Below are 14,480 nucleotides of genomic sequence, written 5' to 3'. Positions count from 1 at the left end.
GGAGATAACTTTCATGAGAAATTTCAAATAAAAAAGTTATTGGCAAAAGATGGATTTCATAGGACCACTCTAATGACAAATTTATATAAAATGTGCTAGTACATTTAGTGTATTGACAAGCTTTGTGCAGCAAAAACTTGCGCTTTCTTAAGATCTAAAAGTTATCTGAAGACACCTTTGCTGATAAATTTGAAATAAGAAAACTAGAGCAAAAAAACTGTTTTTTCAAGAGCCACCCTAACTTAATTCAAGAAAATAGCTCTAAATCGGCCAATTTAAGAGATACAAAAAAGTTATCTTCAACAAAGTTGCTTGAAATTAGCTCAGCTATTACTTTGCCGAAGAATGTATACCTTAATTTATACAAACAAAAAAGTAAGATTTTTGATTTTAATGATAATAGGAACCACCCTAGAATTCATTGTCATAAAAATGAGGGCCTAACTATAAGGAATAACTTTGTAGAAGAGACTTTTAGTCTAAAGTTTCAGTTTCAGGCTCAAAACATATCATTCCACCTAAATCTGCATTCTGGACCACTGTGCAATGGCCTATGGTAAGAGGGAAGATTGAAACAATGGTCTTACAATAAGCAGAATACCTACTAATGTATACGTATGAAAAATAAAACGCATTTTTAAACCACAACAAGATTTTCGTGTCCGGATTTTTTCGTGTTCAACCTTTACTTTTTGCTCTAATATCTACACATAGGGGTTTTCCTGTTTATGTTAAAAACGCTAACATGCAGATTTAAGCAACGTGTTACATTTTCATTTTTGTTTTCAGTGACAATAGTGACATCGAAGATGATACTGGTGACGACTCCAAATCGGTTCGTACAACGGACGAAAACAAAAAGTGAGTAGTTTTGCCGAAAATTCCAACTCCATATTAATGATCTCCTTTCTTGAATTTGAAAATGTCCTTTTACCTAGTACTATATCAATTCTCCGAGAAGATTTTAATTTAATCAAACGAAAACGAGTTTTTCAAATAAGTCTCACTAATTTACATCACGAATCTGAAATCCCCCATAATAGCTATCACAACGCATTACATCAAAGTTCAACTTTAGCGAGTTCTCGTTTTTGCCCACCACCTAATTAATCTTTCCCTCTCGACTCCAAACCACCCACAGACAGAACCACAGTGAAATTGAGAAACGCCGACGTGATAAAATGAATACCTACATCACCGAGCTGTCGGCGATGATTCCCATGTGCCATGCCATGTCTCGGAAGCTGGACAAACTGACGGTCCTCCGGATGGCTGTCCAACACCTGAAGACGATACGAGGGGCCGTCCATTCATACACCGAGGGGCACTACAAACCGGCTTTCCTCTCGGACCAGGAACTCAAGATGCTGATCCTGCAGGCGGCTGAGGGATTCCTATTTGTGGTGGGCTGTGATCGGGGGAGGATTCTGTACGTGTCGGAATCGGTTTCGCAGATATTGAACTATTCTCAGGTAGGAACGAGTTTTGTGGCATATTAGCTTGGATTGATTGGAATGCTTCTTTCTTCAAACTAGGGGGATTTGCTGGGACAAAGTTGGTTCGATATTCTCCATCCTAAGGATGTGGCAAAAGTAAAGGAGCAACTGTCTTCTTCAGATCTTAGTCCAAGGGAACGACTGATAGATGCTAAAAGTATGATGTTCAAAAGAAATTTTCTGTATAGAAAAGAGTCGATTGAAACCAAATCGATCATTTCAGCAATGCTTCCGGTGAAAACGGATGTCCCACAAGGCGTAACGAGGCTATGTCCGGGCGCAAGGCGTTCGTTCTTTTGTCGAATGAAGTGCAAAACCAACATTCAGGTCAAGGAGGAAGCAGAATCCAACCCTTCGGCGTCAAGTTCTCATCGAAGGAAAAACAAGGTCAACTCCGGTGAGTTTGCTAATTTGTGAACTCAAAGTAAACTAAATTGATTTGATCTGATTTTTTTTTTCATTTCAGACAAAAAATATTCAGTCATACAGTGTACGGGATATTTGAAGTCTTGGGCTCCAGCGAAAATCGGTTTAGAAGAGCACGAAACCGACGGGGAAGGTGAATCCTGTAATCTTTCGTGTCTGGTGGCTGTTGGCAGGGTTCAGCCCTGTCTTTTTCAGAATAAAATATCCGGGAATGTGAATCTGAGCAATCGCCGACCGACGGAAAGTGGTGGAAGCGCTGGATCGACCGGAACCAATGGCTGTAAAGGTTTCAACCGAAACAACATTCCAAACCTGAGAAATGTACAATTTATATCGCGCCATGCAATGGATGGAAAGTTCCTATTTGTGGACCAACGGGCCACGCTGGTCCTGGGGTTCCTTCCGCAGGAGCTTCTGGGGACCAGTATGTACGAATACTATCACCACGAGGATATTCCGGCTTTGGCAGAGTCGCATAAAGCGGCGCTGCAGGGCAATCAGTGTGTGACGTCTCCGGTCTATAGGTTAAGAACCAAGGAGTACGGATTCGTACGGCTGCAGAGTGAATGGAAGTCATTTCGGAATCCTTGGACCAAGGAAATCGAATATCTTATAGCGAAGAACAATGTCATCTTGGTAGATTTGGCGGATAGTACAGGAGGGTGCTATGGAGGGAAGAGTGCGACCGTGCCAGGTGGCAACAATGGAAACGGCAGCAACGAGACGAGCGACGGAAACAACAACAATGAAAGTAATGGACAAAGTACGGTTGGATATGATTTTTTTAACCATTGTAAGTAATGGTTTGGCGTTAGGAATCCAATTGGCATGGAATTTAACTGAAAAAAAAAATCGAAATCTATTCCAAAATTATAATAACCCTTAGAGAAAGCTTCTGATGTTTTATGATTTGTGGCAGTGATAGCAGCTAATCGATTTACATTTCTCAATTGCAGCTAACGGTCGTGAAATACAGCGAATGATAAACTCGCATGTGGAGGCTAGTAAAATAGGACGGCAAATAGCGGAACAAGTTCTGGATCACCAGCGAAGGACAGGTGACTCCTCGGCAGGTGGGTCATAAGCAAGGGCTTTCTTGTTTTGCTTGTATTGATAATTTTTAATTTGATACTCATGAGTTTGAACAACTCTACTTTTGATTCGGAGGGCTAGTTTGGACTCATTTAAATTAGTTGAATCAAATGAAGTAGATTAAAGAATCGATTCAATGCTTATACACAACTTGCTACTAGAACTACAGTGTACTCGATCATATAAAATCATCGACTTCCTTGACCATCCCTCATTAACGGATGAGTTTGGTAAAGGAGATGATCAACCTGGTTCGTATTCGTACTTTCCTCAAAATTGTCCTTTTCTCGCTTTTTACTTTCTATATATGATTTTCACACTGCCTTACTATAACGGTACTATCAACCAGTGTTGGGAAAATATCAAAAGATCAAATCTCACCAAAGATCAAGATCACGCTTGATTTTCGAACACAAATATCAACAAGCAAAGAACTTCGGTTGATATTGCAAGCTGTGATTATCGCAGCTCGAAATATCAAGCTAACAAAACTCACCAACTGCATATCTCACCAAACTGTGGTGAGATTGAGTCTAATTATTTGCTTTACACCCAAACACAACCGAAACTGCCATAATGGGTCGCAGCAGTTGCTTCGTATCTGCCATCGGTGTAGAGAGAAAAGGATAGCATTATAAACCTTCTCTTTCTACGAAAACGAGGTGCAACGGAGTCATTTTTGCCTCGATTCAACTCTCAGCTTCAACTTTACACGTTGTGAATAGTCTCGCAATATCAAAGAAGCTTGTAAAATCAACATCAAGCATGATTTTTTGGTCCAATATCACGCGTGATATTGAGAGCTTAAGAGAGCGGTAAAATATCAATTTGCTGATGATTATGCCATCACTGCTATCAACTCTATACTTTCATCTCCTCATATATCGTATAAAATGTCTACTTTAAGTCTGATATTTGACTTTAAGCAAAAACGTTGTTGAAATTAGTAAAAACATTCACAAGCTGCTCTCGGGAGTCGATAAACATTCCTAAATTAATCCTAATACTGGCTTGTGCCGGACAGAGTTGGTAACGGTCAGTTGTGTCAGTGGCGTTTGACGAAAACCAAAAATAAATTATCGTGGTACAGTATCGGTCGTAAGTGACGCAGACAGTCCGACAGTAATCACTAAAAAAAAGTAAGAGGTTGTATCCAAGACACGCCCGTAGATTTGGCGTAGGATTACGTGCTTTGTGTCAATATTCGGCAACTGGGTTAGGGAAACCAATTTTTCCCATCACGGAACCGCCTCGTTTTCTGATGACAAAAGTACGCATTTTCGTGCACAAAACGCACGGAGTTTTTGATTTATTTAATAGATAATCAAAAAACGAAAATCTCTTTGCTTTTTCTAGCGTCCTGGAGAAACCCTTATCTTAATTCAAAGTGTTTCTGGTTAACTGACAAGATCATGTGGTATTCGGTCACTGCGAGTATTTTTATGTACTACTTCAATACTGTTACGCATTTGACCACAAAAGTTTGGTTGCTGGGTACATTATCAAAGACCTTTTGGGTGATGTGGCTGGCAGCAAGGCGAGCGAAGGTTCAATGAAAAATAACACTTAAACAACAAAATTTATGGTGTTCTTGAAAAGAACCGTTTTTTCATGATGGTTGAGTAATGCTGAGCTATTAGGTTGTTCAACACGGATGAGGCGGGTGAGTTATCTGTTTTTTTTTGGAATGTGGGTGACGCACTTGGCATAGATGGCCCACAGCGGCTCACGATGAGCAACTGAATCCGATCAGAAGCGGTGCGACTTCTTCCTCCTTCTTCTTCTTGGAGGACAATGTTCAACGCCACGCGCCGTAAGCACTGCTGCTGCTGATGACGACCGACTGGATACCACTACACACGGTGATTGTATAAACACCGATCGGCGAGACTGGATGGAATTCGATTTTGAATTCTGTGTTAGGGACAGCGCTTTTGCAGGAAACCGGTAATAATTTTTATCACCATTGCAACAGTTGGACATTTTTTGTTATTTTCAATAGTGACCGATTGAATATTGCTAAAGTGTTCATTTTAGCAGATTTGTAGAAAAAAATCCAATCAATTGGATTGTTTAGAATTAAAATCCATCCGCTATTGACAGAGTTATAAGTGGACTAACCACTTTTCGTAACACGTTTTTTAAATTGCAACCTCAATATGTTGAAGTAATGAAATTGGGTTGTTAGCGGAATGCTAAATAAAACAGCAAAAAAAGGTTATCTTCCATTTAATTCCACTTAATTAATTTTGGTATCCATGACAGATACGTATTTCGACCACAATGTGCAGTCTTCATCAGTGTCATTCCCACTAAAGAACTTATCAAAATCTAACCCCCTTAAGTACTCATCCCCTAGGTAAAAAAGTCAAGATCATAGGTATAAAAATGAAACTACAATGTGTTGAATCGGAACCTACCTAACTAATAAAAACCAAAGATTTAAGTAAGCTAAAGGAGAAAAATCTATACAACTCTCTAATAAGGAACATCCCCAAAGGCTTGGTAGCCATCATAATGAAGTAATGAAATTGGGTTGTTAGCGGAATGCTAAATAAAACAGCAAAAAAGGTTATCTTCTAAATAAAACAGCAAAAAAGGTTATGACACTGATGAAGACTGCACATTGTAGTCGAAATACGTATCTGTCATGGATACCAAAATTAATTAAGTGGAATTAAATGGAAGATAACCTTTTTTGCTGTTTTATTTAGCATTCCGCTAACAACCCAATTTCATTACTTCATTATGATGGCTACCAAGCCTTTGGGGATGTTCCTTATTAGAGAGTTGTATAGATTTTTCTCCTTTAGCTTACTTAAATCTTTGGTTTTTATTAGTTAGGTAGGTTCCGATTCAACACATTGTAGTTTCATTTTTATACCTATGATCTTGACTTTTTTACCTAGGGGATGAGTACTTAAGGGGGTTAGATTTTGATAAGTTCTTTAGTGGGAATGACACTGATGAAGACTGCACATTGTAGTCGAAATACGTATCTGTCATGGATACCAAAATTAATTAAGTGGAATTAAATGGAAGATAACCTTTTTTGCTGCCTCAATATGTTGCTGAAAGACGAAATCCTACGGCAAAATTCTATGGATAAACTTCACTGGGTAAATTGCTCAGCGTTTATCTACTATAGTGCAAGTTAAAAGCGGTTTTTGCTGATATTTCCTAATGAACTCGGGGCAAGTTGCGTGTCAAATGGACTGGATGGCGTATCAAATGGACTGCCTAATCGTATTCGAAAAAGAAAAGTTGTTTCATAAAATTGATGCTTTGCTGATAATTTCGCTGTTTATAATGTTATATTGATGGAGGTTATAAGGTGGTAGACAGTGTTGGCTGAAATCAAGATCGAAAAAATAAAAACAGCAATCTTTCAAGATCAATATCACACAAAATCACAGGCACCAATATCACAAGCCATCATCACCACCAAAATCACACGTGATTTTCGACAAATATCAACCGTGATTTTCGATTCCCAAAATCAACCAGCATCAACTTCAACCAAGATCAAAATCATCGAAAATCATAGGATTAGAAGATATGTTAAATTCTAGAGTTTGGGGCATTCCCAAATTTAACTCAACATTCCGGATGAAATTAAAATGGTGGAATTCAACCCAAGATGGCTTCCAAAAATCCAAGATGGTGGACCAAAATTCAATATGGCGGCCCTCGGACAAGGAATATGCCTCTAAACCCATGCAATATGGGTATATACGGAATGGGATCGATGAGGGGAAGTGGAAAATTGACATCCGAAGCCATTTTTTAATCCAAAATAGTGGACAAAATCCAATATGGCGGCCCCCGGACAGGGAACATGCATACAAATCCAATATTGCAAGTGGAACTTAATGCCAGCCTAAGTACTTTTTCGTAGCTTTTGGTTTTCGGATTCGAAAGATCGTCAGTTGCAGTGGCTTGCTTACTGAGAAGAAAAACGTGGTCCCAGATCCTTTCATATTAAAGGATATGAAAGGCGTACAAGAGAAACAAAAATGATGAAAATTTTACCTTTTATCTGACTATTTGTGATCAACTTAATTTAGAAATTGAAAATGCATATGAAGAGCACAATAGAAAGATTGAAACTAACATTAAGTCAGACCCAAAATCAGATTAGTAAATTATTTGCTGACTTCTTTCATGGTGAAAATGTGAGAGATTACCAATATTTTTCGTAAAGGGTGATACGGTCAAAATTTGGTCAATATCAACTTGACGTATTTCTTTCAATTTTGCATTTAAAAAAACCTAAACACCCCTCATTTTGAAGGTGTGTGTGTGTAGAATGTTGCTCCTATTTTGATTTTGGAATTCACTCTTCAGTTGTCAAAATGCCGTCCAAGCAAGAAGAGCAGCGTATCAAAATTTTGCTCGCGCATCGCGAAAATCCGAGCTACTCGCACGCAAAGTTGGCAAAATCGCTAAAAGTTGCCAAATCAACCGTTACAAATGTAATTAAAGTGTTTGGGGAACGTTTGTCGACAGCCAGGAAGTCTGGATCGGGGGGAAATCGAAAACCGGAAGCCGCTGAGACGACAAAGAGAGTTGCCGGTAGTTTCAAGCGAAACCCTAACCTCTCTCTCCGAGATGCCGCAAATAAGCTGGGTGTATCGTCTACAACCGTGCATCGAGCCAAAAAACGAGCCGGACTATCGACTTACAAGAAGGTAGTGACTCCAAATCGCGATGATAAACAAAATACGACGGCCAAAGCGCGATCCCGGAGGCTGTACACGACGATGCTGACGAAGTTTGACTGCGTGGTAATGGACGACGAAACCTACGTCAAAGCCGACTACAAGCAGCTTCCGGGACAGGAGTTTTATACGGCAAAAGGAAGGGGAAAGGTAGCAGATGTTTTCAAGCACATGAAACTGTCAAAGTTCGCAAAGAAATATCTGGTTTGGCAAGTCATCTGTACCTGTGGCTTGAAAAGCAGCATTTTCATAGCTTCCGGGACTGTCAACCAAGAAATTTACGTGAAAGAGTGTTTGAATAAACGTCTGCTGCCTTTCCTGAAGAAACACGGTTGTTCCGTACTGTTTTGGCCGGATTTGGCATCTTGCCATTACGGTAAAAAGGCCATGGAGTGGTACGCCGCCAACAACGTGCAGGTGGTTCCCAAGGACAAGAACCCTCCCAACACGCCAGAGCTCGGCCCAATTGAGAAATACTGGGCTATTGTCAAGCGGAACCTAAAGAAGACCAAAAAACTGCTAAGGGCGAGCAGCAGTTCAAGGCAAACTGGCTTTCTGCGGCGAAGAAGGTGGACAAGGTGGCTGTACAAAATCTGATGGCAGGGGTCAAACGTAAGGCCAGGCAATTCGGATTTGGAAAAGCGGAAGCCTAACTGAATATTTTTCCTGAATTTTATACTAATTGAACTTGAAAAAGAAATTTAATTTGATTTTTTAAATAAACGATTTCACCGATTTACACGCGTTTTCCCTTGACCAAATTTTGACCGTATCACCCTTTATCTCCCCGAGCCAATGAAGAACATCGCAGTGGATAATTTAACTCTCAAGGAAATTATACGTGGTCTTGAAACCTTGGGTGCTTCAAAAGGTGCTGGACCGGATGGTTTACCACCTATTTTTTTAAAGTCACTTTCGAAGGAGCTAGCAAAGCCTTTGTTCTGGCTGTTTAATTTATCCTTGGAGTCGAGTGTACTTCCTCCGATTTGGAAGGAATCATTTTTAATTGTAATTTTTAAAAGTGGTAAAAAGTCTGATATAAAAAATTAACGTGCAGTTGCTATATTATCAAGCATTCCTAAATTATTCGAATCCATCATTAATGACAATGTATTCTTACAGATTAGGTCGGTAATTACTAGCAAACAGCACGGATTTGTTGAAGGACGATCTACAGCTACCAACTTGATACATTTTGTGTCATATTGTTTAAACTCATTGGATAAATGCAATTATGTAGAAACGCTATATACTGATTTTAGTAAAGCATTTAACAGAGTTGATATACCTTCTTCTTCTTCTTCTTCTTCTTCTTCTTCTTCTTCTTCTTCTTCTTCTTCGTATGCGCATTTCAAGCTTATTGCTTAGCGCATATTAGCTTATTGCGTGCTCTCAACTTAGTGTTCTAAATGCACTTCCACAGTTATTAATTGAGAGCTTTCGATGCCAATACCAATGCATGAATTTGTATAGTGTGTGGCAAGCACAATGATACTCTACGCCCAGGGAAGTCGAGAAAATTTCCAACCCGAAAGATTCCCTCGACCGGACCGGGAATCGAACCCGCCGCCTCCGGCTTGGTAATACCGTGCCTTTACTGACTAGGCTATGAGGCCCCACAATATCCCACTCTTGCTTTTTAAGCTTTCCAAATTAGGCTTCAATCTTAGGCTACTGAAATGGATCGAGTCGTACTTATCAAGGCGGACGCAAAAGGTAAAATTTGAAGGAAATCTGTCCACCATAGTTAATGTAACATCTGGTGTGACACAAGGTTCACATCTTGGTTCATTACAGTTTATTTTGTTCTATATATTTTTAAATTTCTTCATGTTTCTATATATGCTGATGACATGAAACTTTTTATGGAGATATCTAAAGCACATGATCTTCAAATATTTCAACATGAAATTGACATTTTTTACACATGGTGTAAGAAAAATTTGTTAGAACTAAATATTAATAAATGTAATTCTATATCGTTCACAAGAAAGCACGCTGTAATACACAACACAATTACTCTTGGTCAGAAAACAATCCAAAGATCCTATCAAGTCAGAGACTTAGGTGTTATCCTCGACACCAAGTTAACTTTTGCTGATCACTACAATAACATTATCTACATACAAAGCAAGCAACATGCTTGGGTTCATTAAAAGATTTAGTTTGCGCTTCAATGATCCCTACACAATCAAAACACTTTACGTAGCATATGTGAGGCCTCTTCTCGAATATTGTAGCATAGTTTGGGCTCCATATCATGATACACATGTAAACCGCCTTGAATCAGTTCAAAAGCAGTTCTTGTTGTTTGGTCTAAGAAAGTTGGGTTGGACGAGTTTTCCACTTCCATCGTATGAATCGCGTTGTATGCTAATTAATTAAGATGAGCTCAAAAAAGCGAAGAGAGCTCGCAATGATTGCTTTTATAAATGATGTGATTTCGCAAAGAGTTAACAGCTCAGAGATTTTGGAAAATATCAATTTTTATGCTCCCACTCGCTCACTGCGGAATAGAAATTTGTTTAGCATCAACAATCAAAGAACAGACTATGCCAAAAACAGCCCACTGAATAGAATGATGTCTTGCTATTATACATACTGTGAATATATTGACATAATTATGAATAAAAGTACGCCTTAAAAAAACTTTCTTCACGAGGTTAGCTAGGCATCAATAATAAAATATAAATGTTATGCAAGTACTTGAAGTTAAATTGTAACAACTAGCGTTTGAGTAAAATTGTAAAACGGTCTACACTGATTGACAACAAATAAATAAATATGTTCATATTTTTGTTAAATACGATAAATAAAGAGATTTATAGTCAAATCACTCGTTTATCGTGTGGCATCGTCGTCGGTGTCGGATTTGAATTGTTACAACAGCTTGAGTAACGGTATGATTTGATAAGAGGGGCTCGGTGGCCTTAGAGCGACCGTTTTTGCTTACTAAGCAGAAAACCGTGGGCTAAAACCCAAGCTCCTTTGCGTTATATGCTCGTTAGGAAATCAATTCAGCTTATCGAACCTAAACGAACCCTGCTGCAAACCCAACATCCCAAACCCAAAACCCAACAGCGTTCAGGCGCGGCTGGCGCTGGGACATAGGGGAAAATGGATGTAATGTCGGCCTAAATGCCCCTAATTTGGGCCCATACGTAAATTCAGCAATCGACTAAATTTTCAATAGCAACCAAAAATATCCATAAGTACCGTCCCAATGACGCGTTCATCTAGGTACAATTGATAAATAGCAGATTCTTAGCGATGGGCCCAATCATAGATCCATGGGCCAGCATTAGAGCCATTTCCCCTATATACATTCTTTATAAGGGAGACGGGCTCCGAATCATCCTCTATGATAACCACCGACAATCCAATACTAGGTGGGGGGAAAAGTAACTTCCTTGGGAACGGATTTTTTTTTTATTTTATTCAATATAGTCCTCTTTTAGCTCGATACACTTATTTCAGCGATTTTCCAACTTCATGATCCCGTCCAAAAAGTAATTTTTCGGAAGGTCTGGAAAATACTCCACCGCGGCGTCGATGATTTCCTCCCGTGAGCTTAATTTTTTTTATTGATGAGTCATCTTTTGAGGTTTGGGAAGAGATAATAGTCTGAAAGAGCCAAATCGGTTAATACGGTGGATGCGGAAGCAATTCGAGCCGTAAGTCATTGATTTTAGCCGTGATTGTGACGCTAATGCACCGGCGCATTGTCTTGCAAAAACAATTTTTTTTCGCTTCATGTGAGGCCGTTTTGCAGCGATTTCGGCCTTTAATCGCTCCAATAAGGGGCTGTTCATTTGCTACGTTGACAGTTTAAAGGGGGGGGGGGGGTAATTATCCACGGCCAATACAAATATAAAAACTTTTATATGAACAAATGTCTACGCAGGGGGAGAGGGGGTCACTTCCGGTCAGCCAACAACATTTCATGTATTTTTGACACTGCCATCTGTAACCGCATCGGAGGGCCTGCCGCTGCGTACTTGATCGGTAGTGGAGTTGCGGCCACCACGAAACTCTCGAAACCAATATTTGATGGTGTAATCTGATGGAGCATTAGCCCCATAATATTTATCCAACTTTTCTGTTGTTTCCTTCGCCGTTTAGCCTCTAAAAAAATAATGTTTTATGAGAGAACGAAAATCGTTTTTATGCATACTCAACATGATGCCAAACACGTCAACAACATCAACAAAAAAACTAAGACAGTATCGCACTGAAATTTGGCATGTCTGCCTAAACATGAACGGACTACAAGGCACCATAACCTTTTTTGCAGTAGCAGCTCATTCTGGCGGTCAAAGAGGTTACTTTTCACCCCACCTAGTATGAATGAACATCATTCCGCACAAATTTTCCTCCAGCCGATTCTAGCCACATAATTATTAGATTGGATTTACTTTTCTTCCATATCATTTTCATTTTTGCTTGGCTGGCACTTTCATGACCAATTCTGGACATTCACTCCGCTCAGTCAAAAGCCAAGCTCAAACACTCCTTTCGCGGAAAAATAATTATAAACCTGAAGTTGAACGGGAACTTTCTCCACTAATCTGTCTGAAAGATTGTATTTAACTTTCATGGCATAGAAAGATAGAAAAAAGATTGATGAAGATTATGAAGATTTGCTGCAAAAGGATGGAGCACAATATGAATAGATAGATTTGCACTGAGCACTCTGAACTACTATGTGAAGAAAAGGCGAGGGTTGAAACAAGCAAAAGTAAAACTGAATGCCGTGTGACGAGACCGGGACCGTGAAAACCAACTCAGCGCTCAATACGGAATGACCCTAGGTTTCTTGACAAAGTACAATTTTGAAGCATTCAGTTATGCGTTCAAGGAAAAATTTAACGTCCGAATAGTTATAAATATTATTGTAAATATCATGTCCAACTTTACGGCACCACCTAAATCGATTTGTCATCTTTCATTCTATTACAGAAAGCAGTCCAGACCCAACGGACACAGCCATTGCGCAGAGCTTCAACCCGGCTATCCAGGAGGTCAGTAATCTCTCGAATGAAGCCATTGCAGCCGTAGAACGCTCCCTAGCGTCGTCTTCCGGTGTTTCCCCGGAATCATCAACTGGTGCCGGAGGATCAGGAGGAGGAGCTCCTACAACCCAACGAGTAAATGGAACGATATCGGGGTTCAACCACGTACGGAACACTAGCATCATGAGTCCAGAGCACGGTAAGCTGGATTCTAGTAGGAAGTAGTCGTCATCCACGATAATTCGGAATATTCTGTTTCATTTTAGGTGTTATAGTTGGTTATTTAGTCTTCATATTCTTATTTTGATCTTATTTGCGCGATATTTCTGATAACTGTACTTAATTGGCATATGTACAGTGTATCTCAAAATTAATCGTTTACCCTACACACTTAGATTTTTTGCCGAGATGGGCACCACCGAGCAGCTCGGCAATCTATTTTGCTGGATCTCAGTGAAAAATTTGCTGATATTCAGTTAACGAACGGGAATGTTGCCGAGATCTCGGCTGACAAACATTAATTTTGCTGCGATCTCAGTAAAAATAAATTGCCGCGCCAATGGTGCCAATCTTCGCAAAAAAATCTAAGTGTGTAGAGGATTTTTTTTGAAACATGGTGAATAGATATAGGGGAAATGGCTCTAATGTCTGAGATGAATGGCTCTATGGATCTGAGATTGGGCCCATTGCTAAAAATCTGCAATTTATCAATTTCATCTAGATGAACGCGTCATTGGGACGGTACTATTGGATATTTTTGGTCGCTATTGAAAATTTAGTCGATTGCTGAATTTATGTATGGGCCCAAATTAGGGGTATTTAGGCCAACATTACATCCATTTCCCCTATATTTTTAAAATCGTGGCTGGTGGTTGAACAGATTTATTGCTATAGTTTTGGTCTTTATTGGAAGAGCTTGTATGGAGTTAGATTAATTTTAGTAAAACGCTCGATTTTCAACTTTTTACCTATGATGATGAATTTTAGTAAAAATATTGGCATATGAATGGTCTTTATTACGACTAAAAATGAGCAAAACTGCGAGAAGTTTTGTTTATTTAATTTCAAGAAATAAGGTAATAAGGTTTTTCAAGAAAAAGGTTTTTTTCTTAAATCGCTCTAACTTTTTGCAAATTCATCCAAATATGCCCAATATTGACCCAATAATTAATAAATGTATGTTGAGTCAGTTGCCAAAAATTCAGAGACAATGTCAATGTCAATGCTTTAAGAGCCGTTTCTCTAAAATTGAAGTACAGCTGTACGATCAATTTTGAGATACGCTATGTGCATTTCAATGTTGTTTTTTTTTTATCTTTATTAACGAACTATTTTTTAATGAAGATTTAAGAAGCCAAATTAGCTAAATTTTTCATTCGGAAATATTTTTATATGTTATGCTTATGTGATTTTCTCTTTCCTTCTTACAGAAGTTGCACATGGCCAGGCCACCAACACCGATGGCAATGACGAAGCGGCAATGGCAGTGATAATGAGCCTACTGGAAGCTGACGCCGGCCTGGGAGGGCCGGTTGATTTTTCCGGTTTACCATGGCCGTTGCCATGAAAACGCACCCTAGAGGCATTTCTAAACCATACCTTGATAGTCAACCAACCACGCAATGAAGCAAAGAGTTACCAACTTTTTTTTTTTTAGTCAAAAAGCGAAAGATAGTTATTTTAGTAGACCAAGTCATTTCTTATTTAGTTTTTAGAACAATTATCAAAATCAA

At 39.2% G+C, this 14,480-nt stretch overlaps 1 protein-coding gene across 5 annotated transcripts in view; it reads left to right on the top strand.

The window, feature by feature from the left end:
• Positions 1-14,456, top strand: part of cyc (cycle) — a 96,632-nt gene extending 82,176 nt beyond the window's left edge. For 2 of the 5 annotated variants that reach the window (XM_065223301.1, XM_065223302.1), the window contains 8 exons: positions 790-861; positions 1,142-1,472; positions 1,536-1,653; positions 1,720-1,893; positions 1,963-2,715; positions 2,879-2,995; positions 12,695-12,946; positions 14,178-14,456. In XM_065223301.1, the coding sequence (XP_065079373.1) occupies positions 790-861; positions 1,142-1,472; positions 1,536-1,653; positions 1,720-1,893; positions 1,963-2,715; positions 2,879-2,995; positions 12,695-12,946; positions 14,178-14,314 (1,954 nt within the window). In that variant the 3' untranslated portion in view covers positions 14,315-14,456. The remainder of the gene's footprint in view (positions 1-789; positions 862-1,141; positions 1,473-1,535; positions 1,654-1,719; positions 1,894-1,962; positions 2,716-2,878; positions 2,996-12,694; positions 12,947-14,177) is intronic. The other 3 variants (XM_065223304.1, XM_065223305.1, XM_065223303.1) reach the window with 2 other exon arrangements.
• The last annotated feature ends 24 nt before the right edge of the window (positions 14,457-14,480 follow it).

The sequence above is a fragment of the Ochlerotatus camptorhynchus genome, unplaced genomic scaffold (genome assembly GCF_037179485.1).
Source record: "Ochlerotatus camptorhynchus isolate MF236.1 unplaced genomic scaffold, CSIRO-AGI_Acam_v1.1 ptg000190l, whole genome shotgun sequence".
Lineage (NCBI taxonomy): Eukaryota > Metazoa > Arthropoda > Insecta > Diptera > Culicidae > Ochlerotatus > Ochlerotatus camptorhynchus.
The sequence above is the reverse complement of the archived record's forward strand: the minus strand, read 5'-3'. Positions and strand labels throughout refer to the sequence as shown.